Raw genomic sequence first — 16,317 nt, 5'->3', positions numbered from 1 at the left:
TTTTCCTGTCTCTTCCACAAATTCCCATTCCTGTCCCCCCCATCACTGGTCAACTAGGACTCTACCCAAGAAGAGCTTTGAACAGATCAGTGCCAATATAACTAAGTTTAACATTCAGGGCCTTGTCATCATTGGGGGCTTTGAGGTGAGTGCCCGCCACCGTGTCTCCCTCTCTCCCTCCCACTTCCTCTCCCTCTCCCCAATCCTGCCCTTGTGCTCTCTTCTTCTTAGGCTTACACAGGTGGCTTGGAACTGATGGAGGGCAGGAAGCAGTTTGATGAGCTCTGCATCCCATTTGTGGTCATTCCTGCTACAGTCTCCAACAACGTCCCTGGCTCAGACTTCAGCGTTGGGGCTGACACAGCACTCAATACTATCTGCACGGTGAGAGCCCACCACCACTTCCCATCCCTTTTGGCCAGGATTGTAATCCTTCAACTGAGTGTGGTCCTGAAAAGTGAGCTTCTCTTTGTACCAAACAAATGGGAATGTTTGAAAACGATTCTTTGGCTGGGTGTGGTGGCTCACACTTGTAATGCCAGCACTTTGGGAGGCTGAGGCAGGCAGATCACTTGGGGTCAGGAGTTCAAGAGCAGCCTGGCCAACATGGTGAAACCCCATCTCTACTAAAAATACAAAAATTAGCTGGGTGTGGTGGTAGGCACCTGTAATCCCAGCTACTTGGGAGGCTGAGGCAGGAAAATTGCTTGAACCTGGGAGGCGGAGGTTGCAGTGAGCAGAGATCGTGCCACTTTACTCCAGCCTGGGTGACAAAGTGTTCAGTTTCCTCACCTGGAAATGCACCAATACCCTGAATACCAAATGTTCTGTGTTTTCTTTCTGAGATCGTGCAGTCTAATTTTCTGAGCAGTAGAAAGGATAGGTACAGCTTCCTTCCCAGGAGAGACGTTCTGCAGTGTGGTTGGCAAATATGCCTGTTACCCTAAATGCAAGAACTTGCTCTAGGGGCCCTGCCAGCCTATAGAGAATATAGTTCCAGAGTTTAATTAGTGGCAAAGATTAAAGAGTGACAAGAATCAGGCCCCTGATCATGTCTTTCTAACTATAACACATTGTCCTTGCAGACCTGTGACCGCATCAAGCAGTCAGCAGCTGGCACCAAGCGTCGGGTGTTTATCATTGAGACTATGGGTGGCTACTGTGGCTACCTGGCCACCATGGCTGGACTGGCAGCTGGGGCCGATGCTGCCTACATTTTTGAGGAGCCCTTCACCATTCGAGACCTGCAGGTAGCTGGCCACCCAGAGCCTGCTAGGTAGCTCTCCCCTGTCTCCAGACTGTTTCCACAGTGATCTAAACTATGAGAGCTCAAGTTGAGGACAGAGCTGATTGGTCTGTGGAATCCTGTGAAGACCAGAAAGAGCACTATGCAGGCATTCTCTGGTGTCACTTCACAGGCATGACCGCAGCTACTATTGTTGGAATGCTCATTTTGAATCAGGTGGCCTGGTGCTAAGCCCTTTGTGGGCATTTTTGCATTTTATCTTCACAATAGACATGCAAAGAAGATACTATCTCCATATAACGGAGAAAGGTTTAGAGAGGCTAAAAAACTTTTCTAAACTCCTAAGTGAGCAGATGGTTTAACTGATTGAGAAAGTCAGTGATCTTTTTACTATATCATGTCTCCCCTTCAGATTTCCCTTACTCCCGTTCTGCTTTTGAGAGAGATGCTGTCTCAAAACAGAGACATAAAGTGTCAAAACTGACACTGGGACCACAAGTCAGCCCTCTGAGGCAAGGGGAACCAGAAAGGCTTGGAAAGGGAGACTGGAGAGGGTGAGGGGCTGAACACTGACAGTTACTGCAGCTATCTGTAGTGCTCCCTCTTCCAGTTCTGTCTCATTTGGAGTCATTGTTTAAATTTTAGTCCACAATGAGGTTCTTAAAGGAATTAGGCCCAGTTGAGGCCCAGGATTGTAAACAACTCTCTTCCATGTCTCTCTTCCTTCCTGGAGAGGTGTGGTGTGGAAGAAGAGAGATTTATACCCAACCTTATCCACTCCCGATTAGGCTTAGGATTTACTCTTTCATTTTCAGGCAAATGTTGAACACCTGGTGCAAAAGATGAAAACAACTGTGAAAAGGGGCTTGGTGTTAAGGTACCTCATCCATGGTTCCTAAGTGGAGAAGAAAAATAAGCTTTGGCTCAAACTCATAGAATGGCCAGGGTTGGGACACCCTGAGGAATCTGTAGATATAAAGGGAGGGGGCCAGCCTATCCCTTGAATCCTGGGAGGAGACAAAAATTGAAAGGAAAGAAAAAGGCAGAAAGGGGGGATGGAAAGCCAACCACAGAGTCACAGGCTTTTGGTCTCCACCTGGCAGGAATGAAAAGTGCAATGAGAACTATACCACTGACTTCATTTTCAACCTGTACTCTGAGGAGGGGAAGGGCATCTTCGACAGCAGGAAGAATGTGCTTGGTCACATGCAGCAGGTAGGGAAGACACCCTAGTCATGCCCTTCATCAGACAGCCGTACCTGCCAACAGCCACTGAGGCTTCCACTGGCCTTTTCCAGTCTTCTGGAGGAGCCTGTTAGTGCCATCATAGAGCATGGGCCTGCAGTCTCTTACAGTCATAGAATCAAAACATCTTTATCCTGGAAATGACTTTAGAGATTATATGGTCTATCCTTTTCATTTAGGGGAGGGTTTTCAACCTTGGCAGCTTTGCCTTTTGGGGCTAGATGATGATTTGTTTTGGGTAGCTGTTCTATGCACTGTAGGACAGTTGCACAGCATCCCTGGTGTCTACCCACTAGATGCCAGTAGCACCTCCCTCTCACTCCCGATTGTAACAAAAATGTCTCCAAACATTCCCACTTTCCCACCTGCTTCCTCTTAATTCAAAGGAAATCTGTATGATATTTTGTATTATTCTGAGGTGCTACCAAGGGCAGCCAGATTGGGCCACAAAAAACACTTTTATGTCATCATTGACAGTGACTAACAAAAGCTGCTGGGCTGAAGAGGGGCAGGCAGCTGACCCTTTGGCCAATAAGACTAAAACAGGATCTGGCAGCTGTGGAGCTAAAAGAGGGGATTGTGGGGCCAATCATCTTCTTTAGTTATTCTTATATCTGATGCATGGCCAAATGTGCTGGGCCAGCCTGGCCTTGGATCCTGGCACTGCCTCAGGACACCCTTTCATAGTTTGATTTCTGGATTCCTGTTTTGGGCCGTAAACCTGGGGCCCATCTTTCCTTTTTCTCTGTGTGTCTCGATATCTCTGCCAGTTTATTAGAGTCCTTCCCTCTGTAATTTTTATGTTTCTTTCTCCAGGGTGGGAGCCCAACCCCATTTGATAGGAATTTTGCCACTAAGATGGGTGCCAAGGCTATGAACTGGATGTCTGGGAAAATCAAAGAGAGTTACCGTAATGGTAGGTGGGGTGAGAGACCGAGTGCCCTCTGTAGAGGCTGGTTCCCCAGTATAGAAGCTGATTGACCATCCCTTATTGCAGGGCGGATCTTCGCCAATACTCCAGACTCGGGCTGTGTTCTGGGGATGCGTAAGAGGGCTCTGCTCTTCCAACCAGTGACTGAGCTGCAGGGCCAGACAGATTTTGAGTGAGTACCTCTGCTTTCTGGAGTGGTTCTCTCCCTGGTAGTTTCAAGCTCTACTGTCCTCAACCTGTTCACTGTCTTTAATCCTTTTTTTTTAAGGAGTAACACCTGTATTCTTACCCATTTCAGATGTGATGCACATGTCCTAAATCTAACCTCTTCTGTCCAACTACTTTCTATAAACCTTTGGTAGAAGTTGATTAGGGTACTAAAAGATTATATCATCATCTACCTCATTCCTCTGTAGGCATCGAATCCCCAAGGAACAGTGGTGGCTGAAACTGAGGCCCATCCTCAAAATCCTAGCCAAGTATGAGATTGACTTGGACACTTCAGACCATGCCCACCTGGAGCACATCACCCGGAAGCGGTCTGGGGAAGGGGCTGTTTAAACCTCTCTGGAGTGAGGGGAACAGATTATCTGATCATGGTCAGCTCACCCCCTGATAAGTCCGCATCTTCTCAGTGTTTTAGCTGTTTTTTTCATTAGGTTTCCTTTTATTCTGTACCTTGCAGCCATGATCAGTCCTGGCCAGGAGCTGGAGGGGGCAGTGCGTGGGAGCTCCTTTTAGGTAGAATTTAACATGACTTCTGCCCCAGCTTTATCTGTCACACAAGGCTGGGCACCTCTAGTGCTACTGCTAGATATCACTTGCTCAGTTAGAATTTTCCTAAAAATAAGCTTTATTTATTTCTTTGTGATAACAAAGAGTCTTGGTTCCTCTACTACTATTACTACAGTGACAAATTGTAACTACACTAATAAATGCCAACTGGTCACTGTGCTTTCGCTTCTCCTGTTATCATCTTCCCAAGTGGAATGTAATACTGTCAGCCCCATGTATCAGACACTTGCCTGATGAAGCAGTAAAGATGTTAAGGGTATCACAGGGGGTGGAGGAAGGGATTATCTCTAGTACACTACTTGCTGGCTGTCTGAAAAATTATCACTGCCAAACTCTAAAAACAGTTCTAAATAGTGACTGAGAATGTTTGTTGCTGGAGTCAGGGATTAAGGCAGCACAGTTCTTCAGTGGGAAGAGAAATTAACAATAAATATCAAGCACTGTGGTAGGCATTTCATCACTGAATCCTCAAAGTAGCTTTTGGAGGGCAACAGCGACAGCCTGACTTCAGAAAGGACGACACTGGAGCTCAAGATGATTGATTACATAATGTCTCCTTCAATATTATTCAAGTAGAACTCAAAACTCAGTTCTGACTTCAAACCTCATCCTCATTCCCCATTCCTCTGCTTCCTTACCATGCCATATCAAATCCCCAGAGCCATAAGGCCTATGAAAATGAAGTGAAAGGGAAAGTGCAGGCATTCATTCAGAACATTTTAAATGCTAATTGCCATTGATTTATAGGTTCTCTTTCCTATCTTTAATCTTAGAGCTGTTTCCTCGAGAAAATGAAGAGGGAAAGATGGCTCAGGGGAAGCTAATCAGAGGGAAAATGTCACTCTGTAAAGACTAAAAAAATTAGGATGATGATACAATCTGGGAAAAAAAAAGGCATAGTGAAGACCACTTAAAAACAAAAAAACAAAAACCTGTGAAGGTGCATGCTATTTCCCCAGAGCTAAAAAGATAAGTGAAATTGTGTTTGAACTCTTAAGTGGAAGTAAAGCAGAAGTTATTAGCCACCAACCACGAGTGATTATGAAGTAACTGAGAAACAGGTGACATTTTTTCCCACATGGACAAAACTCTCTTTCCAGAATATTAACTATCTATAATGAGAAATGAAATAGCATCTAAAGCAGTTTATAAATCTACCAGAATATTAGAATCACCTGAGGCCTTTGAACATACTCATGCCCAGGTCTATTTATTTTTCTGTAGAGATGGGGACTTCAGCTCCTGGTCTCAAATGATCCTCCCATCTCGGCCTCCTAAAGTGTGAGGATTACAGGCATAAGCCACTGCGGCCAGCCCTACTAGGTCTGCTTTGGACCAATTAAATTAATCTGTGGGGGTGGAGCCTGGGCCTTAGTATTTTTTAAATTTTTCCTAGGTGGTTCTAATTAACAACTAGACTTGAGAACCACTGACTAACGCAGTGGGATCTCATTCCTGGCTACATCTGAAGCACTCAAGCCCCCAGAGACAGAAAATTCCAAAGAATTGGTATGAGGTGAAGTCTTGGCACCAGTGTTTTTAAAAAGCCTTCTTAGTAATTTTATGTGCAGCTGGAGTTGAGAACATAAAAGTAGTAATTCCAAATTTGGGGTAGGAGAAGGTATAAAGGAAGGGGAAGCTCTTCAGATACTCTGCCCAAGCCCTCCTGTTCACTCCAGCAATGCCCAGAATCACTGTTGCTAATGGGAGAAAGGTTGGGATGAAAAGTTACATTGAACAGCCAGGCAGTAAAAGAAGAACTTTTTCTAAGGGGGGTTGGAGAAAAGTAGGAAAAGTAGAAATTGCCCAACTTGCTTTTAGAACTATTTATTCCTTTTTTTTTTTTTAACGGTGTTTTTTAAACACCAGCATCAATAGGACAAAAGACATCTGTTTTCCAATTAGCTGTGTCAGTAGATTCCATTCATTGTTTGTAGTTCCCAATCAGCTTTAAAAAAAAGTTTTTCAAATTTGCATACAAGTCATCTAAAATCAATAACAACTTGATCTAGTTTAGAAACATGAAATGAAAGAGTATTGTTCACTAAAGCAGATCTCTTTTGGGTAGATGGACCATCACAAAAGAAGCTCTTACATGCTTTTCCCACTCCCATCCCAAGTCCACCCTCCCGCCAATTGTATTGTATAAATCAATAAAAAGCAAAGGTTCCAGAACAACTGAAAGAAAAATAATTCCAAACTAAGCAGAGTGAGCTTTCCATTGGGAATGAAGACCTATGGGAAAAGGCAGCCCAGCCCATAAGTCCTCCCTGCTGGCACACACACTGTAGGTGTAGGAACTGCCTGCGAAGCTCATTAGAACACACTGGCTCTCAGGAAGAGAAAAAGCTGCATTACATGAGAAGTTCTCAGGGCTTTAGGAGTTCTTAGGACTGTTATTTCAGAGCTATTACTGTTATTGCAGAGCTCTTATTATTTCAGAACTACTGTGTAGCCCTTGGGCACAACCAAGAGAAAGAGGCAAAGACTGCTGTTCCCTTTGATGAGGGGAAAGAAGTCCAGTCCCTTCTGAATGCCCCAGGACATGGCACACTAGGGATGTCATCCAGCCCAGTTCTGGATCTGCATCATTTGAGGTTATAGTATCCTCATCTTTGGGACGCAATTGCTGTTAGCTGAAATTGTGATTTTCTTAAATTTTTTCACAGATCAATTAAAATCTTTTTTTTTTTTTTGAGACGGAGTTTTGCTCTTGTTGTCCAGGCTGGAGTGCAATGGCATGATCTCGGCTCACTGTAACCTCTGCCTCCCAGGTTCAAGCAATTCTTCTGCCTCAGCCTCCCGAGTAGCTGGGATTACAGGCTCATGCCACTATGTCTCGAACTGCTGACCTCAGGTGATCCGCCTGCCTCAGCCTCCCAAAGTGCTGGGATTACAGGTGTGAGCCACCATGCCTGGCCTAAAATGCTTTCTAGAAGGGATTCTTCTGGACCATTAACCATGTCCCCAAAGGAAAACCACACACACATTCTTTAAGTACTTTCCATCTTCCCAGAGAAATTTAGTTGCACTGGTGACTCCTTCCCTAAGGGGGAGGATTGAGGGAGACTTCTTCTGCAAAGTGCAATATAAAAAGCCAAGTAAGCAATAAACAGAAAACAAAAGTGAGGGATTTTTTTTGTTTGGTTGTTTGGTTTGGGAAGGGGAGGTGCTATGGAGGTTACTGTTGTGACATGTTGCTTCAAAATCTATAAACCACACAACAGGAACAACTGTTTTTCTGTTTTCTGTGACAAAGAGTACTGCAGGCACAACCTCACCCATAGTTGCCTGCATGATGGTGCAAACATCTTCTCCGGGCTATTCTAAAAGTAACAGGTATTCCTTCAAAGAAGCTGGCAGTGGAAGGCCCTTCACTGCATCAGGGAGATACTGGAGTCCCAGGCTACGGCGTACGGCATAGCGAGCAAGTGTTTTTAGAGTTCCTGGAGCTGAGCACAGAACAGTCAGTTTTTCACATAGCTGCGGGTCTCTGGCCACCTCTCGTGGCATCGTGCCATTTTTCCTCAATTCAAAGTGTCCAACAGCTCTGTGGAGGAGCTCAAAGCAAGAGTCCTCTTTCTCTGTTCCTAGTCCCCTGACTAGCAGAGCCACCAGGCGGGAGATGGGTGTCTGGCCTATTAGGTTGATGACTCTGACCTCTGCACCATAATCCAGAAGAATACTGACACTCTCAAGATTTCCTTTCATGGCAGCCCAGCTGAGCGGTGTATCATTGTTATAATCCAGGGCATTGACAGAGGCCCCACTCTCTAGGAGAGCCCGCACACACTCAGCATTGTTCTTAAAGGCTGCCCAGTGAAGTGGGGTATCTCTGTTGCCATCCAGAGCATTTGGGTTTGCACCATACTCCAATAGGACCTCCACACAAGCCTCATCTTTCTCTGCTGCATAGTGGAGGGCTGTTCGGTTATACCCATCCAGGGCATTCACCTGTAAAAAGGGAGGAACTATTACAGTAGACAGACTACTGAGAGGAAGACAGGACAACAGCAAAGAAGCTTACATGGTTACCCACTACCTTTGCTATGCAGTGCTCTGAACAAGAGGGTCAACAAGCAACTCCCAGGGAGTGCTGGTGATAAAGATGAAGATATGACAGGAGCTTAGGAGCAAAATGGAAAAGAACTGTCCTCAAACAGTCAACACTATTATGTGCATTGACTAGCTGGTCTGCATTATTTCGGTTTTTGCTGCAATGTTCATTTACTCGTTAGAAACTCTACCACAGAGTAAAGGGTGAGGCAGGAATAGAGGAAGTCTAAGTCCCTGTAACTGCTCAGAAAGATATTTACTGGAAAGTTGCTTGACTACACAGAGTTTTGGATTATTTTACTTATCCTGACCCTTTCTGTACCCTGTGGCTAATGTAGCAATCAAACTGAAAAACACAGCTTTTGCTATGTTCTTTAACCATACAGAGAAGTTCAAAATGTTAGAATGTAAGTCAGACCTTTCCAAAAATATGCTGTGGGTTCACAAGAGAACCCAAATGAAAGTATGTGATAGGAAGAACACAAATCTCCCAGTGCTGGAAAAGCAGCTGGCTTGCTGACAGTCAGTATCACTTGCAGTTTTTTTCTTCACATTTCCAAATAGCATATTCCCTCATCAATGAAAAAAAAAAAAAAAAAAAAAAAAAAACCCTGAAACATTTAAGTAAGTTCAACCTTCTTTTGGCTAAAACCTATCTTAAGTACCACTTCTTAAGTACTTTAAGTACTTTTAAGGATACTTTAGATTTAATTAGAGTTGAGGGATCTCTGCGTTTATATTTCCTGGATAGACAATAAGCAATGAGAAGATTAAATGGCAATATAAACAGCACCTACAAGGTAAGCTTCCTGAAGTGATGGCCAGTGACAGCTTAAGTTAAGGAGAAGAAAGAAAAGCAGAGTATCAGCACTATAAAATGGGGCAAGCAGGGTGGGGACAGAAAGGCAAAGGAATGAAATCCTTAGATCATTTTATATATTTACCATTACATTTTCCTTAATATTGGCTGTGCCAACATTACCTTGAGTTAGAATTTCAGACTGGAGGAGGGAAGAGATGGAGGAGTGATGGGGACAAATTCTAAGAAAGCATGAAGCTCAAGTTTTAGTGAATCATTAATGTGAATGTGTTAAAAACATTACCTCGGCTCCTTTTTCCAGAAGTAACTCCACACAGTCAGCATCTGACACCATACAGGCACAGTGCAAGGGCTTCAGTGTACCATGAGTGCAGTTTACATCTGCTCCCTGTGGGCAGAAGACAACTTCAGTCAGTGTGCTCAGCTCTGGCTTGCCCAGCAGGACAGAATTCAGAACTGAGTCCAGGGGACCGATAGGTACACTGCTAGTTCCTTGTTTCCTTTTCTATTAATTAATATGCCAATGTCCAAACTAAAGGAGTACACTGAAGAAGAAGGAAAACAACTGTTAATTCCTTAGATCAAGTTACTAAGTTCCTCCACAAGGGAGCCTGCCAGATGGTCATCTGGACATTATTGAAGACATAATCTTATGTGTCAAAGCACTGGAAATCTTATCATCAGGCAGGAAAGCTGGACCAGCAATCCACTTTCTATGGCCACTATGCTCTGAAAAAGTAGGAAAGTGAGTCTGTCAGACTGAGGCCAGAACTGGCATGCATTTTTGGCCATTCAGCAAATGACCATCACTAATAGTGGCATCATATTAACACTATTTTTCCTTATTTATAAACATCTTCAAAGTAGCCTCTTAGTATCAGCATTCTTTACCACCTAGCCTTTGCTGGTGCTTCTATTCAAAATCAAAGGACAGGTTGGGCACGGTGGCTCACCCCTGTAATCCCAGCACTTCGGGAGGCTGAGGCGGTCAGATCACCTGAGGTCAGGAGTTTGAGACCATCCTGGCCAACATGGTGAAACCCTGTCTCTGCTGAAAATACAAAAACTAGTCAGGTGCGGCGGCAGGCGCCTGTAATCCCAGCTACTCGGGAGGCTGAGGCAGGAGAATTGCTTGAACCTGGGAGGCAGAGGTTGCCATGAGCCGAGATTGAGCCACCGCACTCCAGCCTGGGAGACAAGGGAAACTCCGTCTCAAAAAAAAAAAAAAAAAAAAAAAATCAAAGGAGGTGGAGATACCAGTCAGACCAAAGTCACTGAATGACTCAGCAGCAGAGCTAGAATTAGAATGTGACAAGGTTTCCACCGCGGAGTCTTCTGACACCACTTTTGCAGAGAATAAGCTAACACTGCATGACTTTTCCTTCTCCAGTTGTGCCCAATAACTCTGAAGCAGCTACAGAGATCCAGGCTGTAAATGAGGAGCCTGAAGTCTTAGAATATACAGAAGTAACCATCTGGATGCATTTTCTGGTGATCAAAAATTTACTCTGTAACTTCTCTTCAACAAGAAAAATAAATAGAAGAGGATAGTAAAGACCTTCTAGGATACCAGTCATATAACAATTATTGAAGAGCGGTGATTAAACATCAGATGGTTAAGGTGTTTTCTTAAACTATAATTACCATGCATTTTAGAGGTTGATATCCTCTACAGAGCTAGAAGTGGTAGCTGCTTTTAACATAGAATGTAAGTACAAATCTCTCCATGTAATTATTATAACCCAGGTATGAAGAAAAGCTCACAGGATTTAAAAACCACCCCTAGCCAGGCGCGGTGGCTCAAGCCTGTAATCCCAGCACTTTGGGAGGCCGAGACGGGAGGATCACGAGGTCAGGAGATCGAGACCATCCTGGCTAACACAGTGAAACCCCGTCTCTACTAAAAAATACAAAAAAAACTAGCCGGGCGAGGTGGCGGGCGCCTGTAGTCCCAGCTACTCGGGAGGCTGAGGCAGGAGAAGGGCGTAAACCCGGGAGGCGGAGCTTGCAGTGAGCTGAGATCCGGCCACTGCACTCCAGCCTGGGCGACAGAGCGAGACTCCGTCTCCAAAAAAAAAAAAAAAAAACCACCCCTGTAGCCAGGCACTGTGGCTCACACCTCTAATCCCAGCACTTTGGGAACCCAAGGCAGGTGGATCGCTTGAGCTTGGGAATTCAAGACCAGCCCGGGCAACATGGTGAAACCCCGTCTCTACAAAAAATTAAAAAAAAAAAATTAGCTGGACATGGGTGGCATGTGCCTATAGTCTCAGCTACTTGAGGGAGCTGAGGTGGGAGGATCGCTTAAGCCCAGGAGGTCAAGGCTGCAGTAAGCCATGTTTGCACCACTGCACTCCAGCCTGGGTGACAAAAGTGAAGCCCTGTCTCAAAAAATAAAAATAAAAACCACCTCTGCTTTGCTCACCTCTCTTAATAAAACATGTATAGAAGACTTTGAGCTCAATGGATTACATATGCATCATACTTAGATATTTTACAAAGAACATGAGACTAGGGTTATTGAGAACATATTCCATGAAGAAAAATGTCAGATACACAAAGTGAAAGGGAGAAGGGAAGCGAAGCAAACATAGGGGAAATACATTTTAATGATCAAGTTAATGCAGTTAGCAAAATATAAAAACTCCCTGTGATCTTGGGTTGAGACAAAGCTGCAAATCTGTGATCCATGAGGATTTACAGAGCTTTCCCACTTCACATCGCAAGGACTCTCCTGTCAATACCAGCACACTCACCCCTCTGATGAGGTCCTCTACATTATCATGTGGGAAGGAACGGATGGCAGCAATTGTTCGGATTAAGCGCTCTGAGAGAGAGTATTTGCTCTGAATGCTCTGCATAATATACCACATACTGGAACTCATCAAGGCTCAGGGTGTTCACATGCTCCAAACTGCCTGAAACAAAGAAGTTTTCGGCATATACAGTATTACTGAGCACACCTGTCTTTAGGGTTAGGTGTTCTCTGAGGCCTTCCCTTCCCAATACTAAAAGCAGATTTCAAGGAATGATTAATACTATTTTCATAATCATAAGGAATTGGATAATAGTTGCCTAGGGAGTTCGATAAACTTGGACACAAGATTTCCCCAAGAGGTACTAAGACCCCCATGGAGCTCTGTGTGGTTTACAAACAAGACTAGGCAAGGAATAGGATTTTTAAAAGGCTGAGGAGGTCACAAAACATTATTTTCCTTCTTTGAATTTTGTGGTTTTTATGATCAGCACCACCATTAAGTTATTTATAACACTGGGCCTTGCAATATAGTTATGTACATATTGTTTCTCCAACTATACTGTAATCAACTGGAAGGCAAGGAGTTTGTCTTCTATTCTTTCATCCATGTAAGGCCAGCCACCGAATCTCACAAAAGGTAGGTATTTAACAAACATTGGTTGGTTACGACTAAACAGTATAGAAGTGATTGTCATCTGTGAAAAGATAGGAAGAAGGCTATGGAGCAAATATATCTAAATAATGAAAAGGCATCTGAAATATTTTCAAATGTCTTCAGAAGAGATAAAAGAAATATTTGAGGTAATAGTCTAAAATAAGAAAGGAAAGCACAAGTATAACTACCCTAGAATCATCTATATAAAACTAAGAAAAAATTAAAGTTCACAATAATAAAATATACTTTCAGTTTTAGGAAAATTTGAAGATTTTAAAATGAGTTAAAGGCAGAGCGTGGTGGCTCACACCTGTAATCCCAGCACTTTGGAAGGCTGAGGTGGGTGGATCACCTGAGGTTTTAATCTCTCCAGTAGCCACAAAACTGCTCTGAGACAAGTGTCTGTATCTTATAACTTTTTTGTTTCAAGGAAAAAAAATACAGAGGTGCCTTTAAGTTGGTCATTCCAAGAACAGCAGCAGAAGACAGAGCATCTAAAGCAGGAGGCTTGGACCAAAGTAGTTCTGCTGCCTGTAATCCCAGTACTTTGGGAGGCCAAGGCAGGAGGAGCTCTTGAACCCAGAAGTTCAAGACCAGCCTGGTCAACATGGCGAGACGACCCCAAAACCCAACCGTCTCTACAAAAAAATTCAAAAATTAAAATAAATTTAAAAAGTGGTTTTGTTAACCATTTCTGGGCCATAATAATCTGATGAAACTAAACTCTGCACTCATTTTCCAGGCGCTCTTGGACTCCGGGCTAAGAACTCCTGAGAGTATGGTCAGCGGTCTGCTACTGCCTGGAAGCTCCTGGTAAAGGAATGAAACTTCAGGGCAGATTGACAGCATTCACTGTGAGGAAGGGTCAAGGAAATCTAAATTCGATCTCACCAGACAGCAGCCCGTGTACGGTTTGATTCCCTTGGAAGGCCCTTTCCTCTGCTAGAGCTGAAAGCCCTGTCTCCCTTGTTTTCTTTTGCTACGGGATCCAGAGAAAACACCAAAGGGCATTTACTGCGAAGCTGGAAAAAAACAAAAACAAAACAAAACAAAAAAACCGCAAAATGGAAAAGAAGACACAACAGCTCTGATGCGAGGAGGCCTCGGCCCCGTCCCCTCCCGCCCCAGGAGAACCTTGGCGGAGCCCGCACCGCCCCTAATCCCACCGCACCTGCTGCGGGAGGGGTCGCGGCAGCTGTCTAGCTGAGGCTAGGGGGCGGGGGGCAAGGGTACGAAATGCAAGGACGTGCGGTGTCACTTTCCGCACCGGCTCCCAGCAGATCGCAGCAATCCCGGCAGGTCTGGTACTGAAAGAATCACGCAGTTTGCGCTGGGGAGCCTCAGACGCGGACCAACCCCTCCCGGATCTGCCCCCTAAGGCCCGGAACTAAGTCTCAGCCTCGAGAGCTAGAGCACTTCCACTGGGGAGCAGAGGAAACGTTATTGGGCGTGGTACCCTGGGTTAGGACACCTGGCTGTAGACCCGCACCAAGGACCGCACTCACCCAATTGCCGGGCTGAGGTGGGTGTTGAAAGCCGCTGTCAAGGCGTGACCCGGAAGCAGAAGCTGTCGGGGGCAGGCCCCTCTGTTTACAGGACAAAAAGACCAACTAAGCTGGGCGCCTGCGTACTGATGAGTGTTCGTCACTGGGGCGCGCCTGCGCAGACTTGTGCAGCACCTTCCGTCCTCACTAGGCCTAGTTAGGGGGTTACTTTCTCCTTTTCACAGAGGCTTTGTGCGCAGGCTCAATGCGGCGTTCTCGGCCACAGCGGCAGGGTTCGGGTCTTGGTCCTGCAGTGGGGGGAAAAAAGCTCAGGAACCCTGGGCGTTGGGCCGATTCTATATGGTTGCACCTGCGTGGACCAGGCCAGCAGGGGGTCCATCCACAATGGTTCAGTTACTTAGGAGACTAAACTCCTAATAAGAAGTGTCTGTGACAAATAAAAATACTTCCAGCATTATTCATAATGGTGGAACGAATCTATACTCCTTAGAACCCTCCTGTACATTGTCCACTCTCCTTCAAGTAAACCATATCAAAGACAAACTCAACCACCCAAGAGGTATAGTATTCTGAATGTAGAGGAATAAATGACCTTTATTTATAACTCTTATTAGGGTGAATGAACCTTCCAGTGCAAAGACATGATGACACCTCTGAGTGACAGACTTTCTGTGCAAAGTATAAACATTTTAAAGTCAGCAGCACATGGTGGTGGTGCATGGAAGGAGTGAAGCAGCCCATTCAGGCAGACTGCAAGAGTTGTGGTCTGCCCAGCAGCCTGTTTAACCAGAGTGCCCCACACTTACTCCCCAAAGCTTGTTCTAAGCAACCAAATCTAACCAATTAGAGATTTAAAGCAGGCCCAGACAGTTCATGTACATCATTGAGAGGATGGTGAACTGAAAGTTCATGACCTGGTCTGAGGAGTGAGCCTCCTTTGAGCTCCAGACTCAAAGGAATTTTGCCAGGTAGGAATATGCCCTCCACTTCCTGCCACTGCACCATGGTGAGATTGTCCATTTTTTTCAAAAGAAGCTGAAATACAGATTTTCTAAAAAAGTGAATTCTTCCAAGTTGCAAATGTTGGCAGTGTTTTTTTTGTTTGTTTGTTTTAATTTTTGAGACGTAGTTTCACTCTTGTCACCCAGGCTGGAGTGCAATGGCATGATCTCAGTTGGCTGCAACCTCAGCCTTCTGGGTTCAAGTGATTCTCCTGCCGAAGTAACTGAGACTATAGGCACCTGCCACCACACCCAGCTAATTTTTTTTTTTTTTTTGTATTTTTAGTTGAGATGAGGTTTCACAATGTTGGGCAGGCTGGTCTCAAACTCCTGACCTCAGGTGATCCACCCTCCTCGGCCTCCCAAAGTGCTGGGATTACAGGCGTGAGTCACCATGCTGGACCACCTGATTTGATTGACCACCAATCAAATTTCTTGGTTGGGAAATGCTGAAGTATGTAAATTCTGGGAAACCATCAGCATCTTACAAATGTAAGAATGAGTGGAGTCTCCCAGGGAATGATAAAATAGGCTCTCAATACAGGTTATTCTACTTATTTATTGAAACACTGAATACACTTTTATTTTACATGGCGTGCAACTCAGTATATGCAGAAAAGTACTCTATGTCACACTCATGATCAATATCCTCTTATTTCCATTTGGCGTGTCTTTGAAAACCTAGCACATCGCTAAGCTAAAAATCACATGAAAGACCCCTAGAGAAATCAAACTAACTTTTTCCCCCCAAACAGTAGATCTCATCTTTATTAGTCAAATCAGCATCTGCTGATAGTGCAGTGGAGCAAAGCTGACAGTGATATTCATTAACAAAGAAGACAAAACTTACGCTTTCAGGTATAAAGATCAACTCTGAATGGCAGAGAGCCTAATCTATCATCAGCCACCAAGAACTCAGAAGAGCAAATAACTCAAGAAGAGAGAAGCCAAAGCACTATGAAAATTATTCTTTTCTGTGAAATTCAGTTCCACAGCCTGTATGAGCAAGGGTCCGAAACACTGGAGAGCCAACAAAGCTGCTGGGAGGGCCCATTCATAATGGGAGATGTACTGGCTGTGCCTCCCTATGCTGTGTCCTTCCATGAGCTTCCTCCACTCTTTACTGACTTCATTTTGACTTGGTCCTCTGGTCTCACCACAGCTACTTGGGAGACTTTGAGTTGTTGTCTTACAGTTCCAAGAGTCTGTTTTGACTGAACCCAAGAGTAACATGGCAATCCACAATAGAAGCGTTCTCATGGTACAATGGTACAAAGGTCATTCTGTAGGTTGCATATATATATA

The 16,317-nt window shown here is 44.6% G+C and overlaps 2 protein-coding genes and 1 pseudogene across 8 annotated transcripts in view; 1 reads left to right on the top strand and 2 right to left on the bottom strand.

The window, feature by feature from the left end:
* Nucleotides 1–4,376, top strand: part of PFKM (phosphofructokinase, muscle) — a 51,827-nt gene extending 47,451 nt beyond the window's left edge. For all 4 annotated transcript variants that reach the window (XM_011987655.1, XM_011987654.1, XM_011987656.1 and 1 more), the window contains 8 exons: nt 58–145; nt 232–384; nt 1,086–1,250; nt 2,062–2,123; nt 2,350–2,461; nt 3,308–3,407; nt 3,489–3,594; nt 3,839–4,376. In XM_011987655.1, the coding sequence (XP_011843045.1) occupies nt 58–145; nt 232–384; nt 1,086–1,250; nt 2,062–2,123; nt 2,350–2,461; nt 3,308–3,407; nt 3,489–3,594; nt 3,839–3,983 (931 nt within the window). In that variant the 3' untranslated portion in view covers nt 3,984–4,376. The remainder of the gene's footprint in view (nt 1–57; nt 146–231; nt 385–1,085; nt 1,251–2,061; nt 2,124–2,349; nt 2,462–3,307; nt 3,408–3,488; nt 3,595–3,838) is intronic.
* Nucleotides 4,377–7,053: 2,677 nt separating this feature from the next.
* On the bottom strand, nt 7,054–14,149 carry ASB8 (ankyrin repeat and SOCS box containing 8). Of its 4 annotated transcripts, none has more exons than XM_011987648.1 (5): nt 14,012–14,070; nt 13,678–13,813; nt 11,850–12,011; nt 9,377–9,481; nt 7,054–8,171 (listed from the first exon to the last, which is right to left on the bottom strand). In XM_011987648.1, the coding sequence occupies exons 3-5, from the start codon at nt 11,976–11,978 to the stop codon at nt 7,539–7,541; spliced, it is 867 nt and encodes a 288-aa protein (XP_011843038.1). In that variant the 5' UTR covers nt 11,979–12,011; nt 13,678–13,813; nt 14,012–14,070; the 3' UTR covers nt 7,054–7,538. The 4 variants fall into 4 exon arrangements, with proteins under 4 accessions (XP_011843038.1, XP_011843039.1, XP_011843036.1 ...); XM_011987649.1 differs by having other exon boundaries at nt 13,963–14,017; XM_011987646.1 differs by lacking the exon at nt 13,678–13,813 and having other exon boundaries at nt 14,012–14,149.
* Nucleotides 11,978–16,317, bottom strand: part of LOC105544961 — a 5,837-nt pseudogene continuing 1,497 nt past the window's right edge.

Source organism: Mandrillus leucophaeus, unplaced genomic scaffold (assembly GCF_000951045.1).
Source record: "Mandrillus leucophaeus isolate KB7577 unplaced genomic scaffold, Mleu.le_1.0 Scaffold313, whole genome shotgun sequence".
Taxonomy (NCBI): domain Eukaryota; kingdom Metazoa; phylum Chordata; class Mammalia; order Primates; family Cercopithecidae; genus Mandrillus; species Mandrillus leucophaeus.
This window is presented reverse-complemented; position numbering and strand designations above follow the sequence as displayed.

Coding starts and splice junctions, on each gene's coding strand:
- ASB8 (XM_011987646.1), bottom strand. CDS start 11,978: ATGAGTTCCAGTATGTGGTATATTATGCAGAGCATTCAGAGCAAATAC. Junction 9,482..11,849: donor TAGAGGACCTCATCAGAGGG/GTGAGTGTGCTG, acceptor TTCTGCCCACAG/GGAGCAGATGTAAACTGCAC. Junction 8,172..9,376: donor TTCTGGAAAAAGGAGCCGAG/GTAATGTTTTTA, acceptor CCCTTTTTACAG/GTGAATGCCCTGGATGGGTA.